The 4,634-nt window shown below is 37.1% G+C and overlaps 1 protein-coding gene across 1 annotated transcript; it reads left to right on the forward strand.

Annotated features, from left to right (window-relative positions):
• The first annotated feature begins 438 nt into the window (after positions 1–438).
• On the forward strand, positions 439–3,319 carry LOC107864045 (exocyst complex component SEC15B). Its single transcript, XM_016710300.2, has one exon. The coding sequence runs from the start codon at positions 674–676 to the stop codon at positions 3,089–3,091; it is 2,418 nt and encodes an 805-aa protein (XP_016565786.2). The 5' UTR covers positions 439–673; the 3' UTR covers positions 3,092–3,319.
• Positions 3,320–4,634: the final 1,315 nt, after the last annotated feature.

The following is a 4,634-nucleotide window of genomic DNA, read 5'->3' on the forward strand; positions in this document are numbered from 1 at the left end:
ATTATTAAGGTATTTATTGATGTTTTAAAATAAGTGAATCATTAATTTTTTTTTCAAATTTATCCTTATGATTTGACAACCAATTAACTTTTGAAAAAATATTATAAAGTCAACTTTTTCTTTTTTTTAGGTAAAAATGAAAAGTTATGTTAAATTTATGTCTTTAGTGCTTTTTCTTTAATTTGTGTATCAAAATTTAATAATTCATTTATTATAAAATGGAGAGAGTAATATTATTTGTATACACTTTATTTTCTTTAGACTTATATTATATAAAATTACATGGGTATACTTTATCGTCATTCATGATTGTCTTCATTTTTGTTACTTATTTCTTTTCAATGTATCGCTTTGAATTTTTATTTTTGTTTTGCTTGAATGAAAGCAATCTTTCTATCTGTGATATATAATGGTACAATTTGCGCACATCTTCGGGACTCTACTCTGTGAAATTATACGTCATATGTTGTTAGTGTTGCTTGAGGGGTAGAATAGTCAAAGACAAGTCATTTATCATTACTTTCTCATTTCAATGCCCGCCTTCAACTATATCTTCATGTCAAATTATTTTCTCCGTCTACATTTCCTCTTTCCTATTTTCCCTCCGTCCTTAACGGTTCCGTCGTCCTAGCAGTTAGAATTAACGGTGACTGGATTAGCTAACGGAGATACGATGAACACGTCGAAGATGCGCCGGAAAGTCGTTCCGGCGGCAGTGGAAAACGCCGACTCCGCCGATAAACTTGACCAGCTCCTCCTTTCCGCCGCCATCTGTAACGGCGAAGACGTCGCGCCGTTTGTACGGAAAGCTTTTGCTTCCGGTAAACCGGAAACGGTGCTCGTACATCTCCGTCACTTCGCTCGATCGAAGGAATCTGAAATCGAAGATGTATGTAGAGCACACTATGAAGACTTCATCACCGCCGTTGATGATCTCCGATCTCTTCTCTCCGACGTTGATTCTCTCAAATCGTCGCTATCAAATTCCAACAGTCAACTTCAATCCGTCGCTGTACCGTTGTTAACTACTCTCGATTCGTTCGTTGAAGCGAGAAACAAATGCAAAAACATTACTCTTGCTATTCAATCGCTGCGTACTTGTGTTCAGTTAGTCGAGCTTTGTGGCCGAGCGAATGGACATCTTTCAGAGAACAACTTCTACATGGCGTTGAAGTGCGTGGACTCAATTGAGAGAGAGTTTATGAACAAAACACCGTCTACTACTCTCAAGCGAATGCTTGAGAAGCAGATCCCTGAAATTCGTTCACATATTGAACGGAAAATCAACAAAGAGTTCGGCGATTGGCTTGTTGAGATCCGCGTAGTTAGTCGGAATTTAGGGCAATTAGCTATTGGACAAGCATCGGCATCTAGACAGAGAGAAGAAGAGCTCAGAATTAAGCAGCGACAAGCTGAGGAGCAGAGTAGATTGAGTCTTAGGGATTGTGTTTATGCTCTTGAAGAAGAAGATGATGACGGATTCAACGGGATCAGTGATGATGGAAAGGATGGTTACAGCAATGGCGGAAATGGAGTGTTAGGGTTTGATTTGACTCCGTTGTACCGGGCTTATCACATAAACCAAACACTAGGACTCGAAGATAGGTTCAAGCAGTACTATTTTGAGAATCGTAAGCTTCAGTTGACTTCAGATTTTCAGGTATCTTCAATGACGCCCTTTTTAGAATCTCATCAGACGTTTTTCGCGCAAATTGCTGGTTTTTTCATCGTTGAAGATCGAGTTTTGAGAACTGGTGGAGGGTTAGTTTCTAAAATGGAGGTGGAGAATTTGTGGGATACTGCTATGAGTAAAATGTGTTCTGTATTGGAAGATCAATTTTCGAGAATGCAAACTGCGAATCATTTGTTGTTAATTAAGGACTATGTGAGTTTGCTTGGTGTTACATTGCGTAGATATGGATACCCTGTGGAGGCTTTGCTAGATGTGTTGAGCAAGCACAGGGATAAGTATCATGAGCTTTTGTTGTCTGATTGTCGAAAGCAGATAACGGAGGCTCTTGCTGCTGATAAATTTGAGCAGATGTATATGAAAAAGGAATATGAGTATTCGATGAATGTGTTGTCGTTTCAGTTACAGACGTCGAATATTATGCCTGCATTTCCTTATGTTGCACCATTTTCTTGTACGGTGCCTGATTGTTGTAGAATTGTGAGGTCATTTATTGAGGATTCGGTTAGTTTCATGTCACATGGTGGTCAGCTTGATTTCTATGATGTAGTGAAGAAGTACTTGGATCGGCTTTTAACTGAAGTCCTGGATGGAGCCTTGTTGAAGCTCATTAATACGTCTATTGGTGGTGTTACCCAAGCAATGCAGATGGCGGCTAATATGGCTGTGTTTGAACGTGCTTGTGATTTCTTCTTTCGTCATGCTGCACAGCTTTCAGGGATTCCATTGAGAATGGCAGAGAGGGGGAGGAGAGTGTTTCCTTTGACTAAAGCCCGTGATGCTGCTGAAGAGATGCTTTCGGGTCTGCTTAAGCAAAAGGTTGATGGGTTCCTTTTGTTGATTGAGAATGTGAATTGGATGGCTGATGATCCACCGCAGAGTGGAAATGAATATGTACATGAGGTGATTATTTTTCTTGAAACACTAGTTTCTACTGCCCAGCAGATATTGCCTGTTCAAGTTCTCAAGAGAGTTTTGCAAGATGTTCTGTTTCATATATCAGAGATGATTGTTGGGCCTTTACTAGGGGAATCAGTTAAAAGGTTCAACGTGAATGCTGTTATGGGTCTTGATGTTGATATTCGGATGTTAGAATCATTTGCTGAAAACCAAGCTCCGCTCTTATCTGAGGCGGATGCTAGTCAATTGAAAGCAGCATTGGCCGAGTCGAGGCAGTTGGTTAATCTACTCTTGAGCAATCATCCAGAAAATTTCCTGAATCCAGTTATTAGAGAGAGAAGTTATAATGCTTTGGACTACCGCAAAGTTGTTACTATCTCGGAAAAGATGAGGGATCAATCTGACAGGCTTTTCGGGTCATTTGGCACACGGGGATCTAAGCAGAACACTAAAAAGAAATCTCTTGATGCATTGATAAAAAGATTGAAGGATGTTAACTGAGTCAGCAAATCTCCGTATGTTATGGGTAGATCTCTCCATATTGTAGTTGTGTTGATTACTTGCTGTTATCATAACTTAGCCTCCTTTACTGCAAATTGCCTACCATTTTGCGTTTTTTTTTCTCCTATAGTTCCACATTGATTGCTGTATTATTCTTCAGAATATTCTTTTCCTTTTTGTGGTTATATTCTTTTGCAACTCAGATATATAGTCTGTTTTTCTCATGAACTAGTAATTTTTTGCATTGATTAGTCTCTGATGTTCCACATAACACAGATTTCTCATGTGGCTTCTTTTGGTGGACTAATTATCTTTTGTTCGACTTATTAGCTGTGTTGTGTCTGTATTATTTCAATCATATGCTTGCTGCTGTATGTCATGAGTTTACAGAGGACTTCCTACTTAGAAGCTGCTGCACTGCTTTCCAGAACTGCTCAACTCATGAGCTGCTGCAGAACATTGCATATGAGAAATGGCTGCTTCGATATTCGTTGCAACTTAGGTGAATTTTTATGCATAAATTTATACTCTACGCTCATATGAACCTGGATTACTTCAACAGTAAATCTAATGGACCTCACTTTTCTCATCAACCTGGAACATTAGTACGTTCGGAGCCAACATCTTGATGGATGTAATGTAGTTGCTGCAACCCTTAATACTTGCAGAAAAATAGATGCCATGTATCTTCTTCCCAAATCATTTCCGTTATATATGCTAGGTACCCATTTCTGTTTGCCGTTGGTATTAAATGGTTCATGCCTTTTTCTTAATCACTTAGTTTGTGATCGATCAGTAAGTACTTTAATTTTAGGCTACTTTACATAAATCTCAGGATTTTGCTCCATAATTATCCTTTCTTTAAGGTTTTTTAATAAATACTCTCTCTCGAATTTTGAGACTGGCATATACATAACAAATTTACCATATACGTAACAACTAACTGATTTAATATGTATATATATAAGAAGGAAATGACAACTGTTTCTTTGATTATGAACACAATTAATGTTATATTTATTAAGGTGTAATTAATGAATTTCTTAAATTTAGTAATAGTTTTGCATTTCAAAATTTTTAATTTTTGTAATTTTGAGCAAAAATTTGAAAGATCAATTATGTATATGTAATTAAAGATACAGACATTTTATATATGTATTTGTTATGGTAATACAAATGAGCAATGACTAATTCATTCTATATACGTAACAGGGTTGAAATAAAACAGCTCAGTAATGTCTAGGCCATACATATACATAATTGTGTTATGCATTAGTTAATGATAATGCATATGAGCAATGGCTAAACCATCCCATATACATAACAGAGTTATGTCTATGAGTTGAAATAAAATAGCTCAGTGTGTAACCCATAAATATACATAATTGTGCTATGCATCTGGCATGAAAGACATCAACATATACATTATAGATATGAATCAAAAAATTCGATATCTATATTTGAATTCTATATGAATCATTCAAGATCGGCACATCACGGACTAGTTGGACGAGAACGAAAAGCTAAAGAAAGACAAGCAAAT

The sequence above is a fragment of the Capsicum annuum genome, chromosome 3, assembly GCF_002878395.1.
Source record: "Capsicum annuum cultivar UCD-10X-F1 chromosome 3, UCD10Xv1.1, whole genome shotgun sequence".
Lineage (NCBI taxonomy): Eukaryota > Viridiplantae > Streptophyta > Magnoliopsida > Solanales > Solanaceae > Capsicum > Capsicum annuum.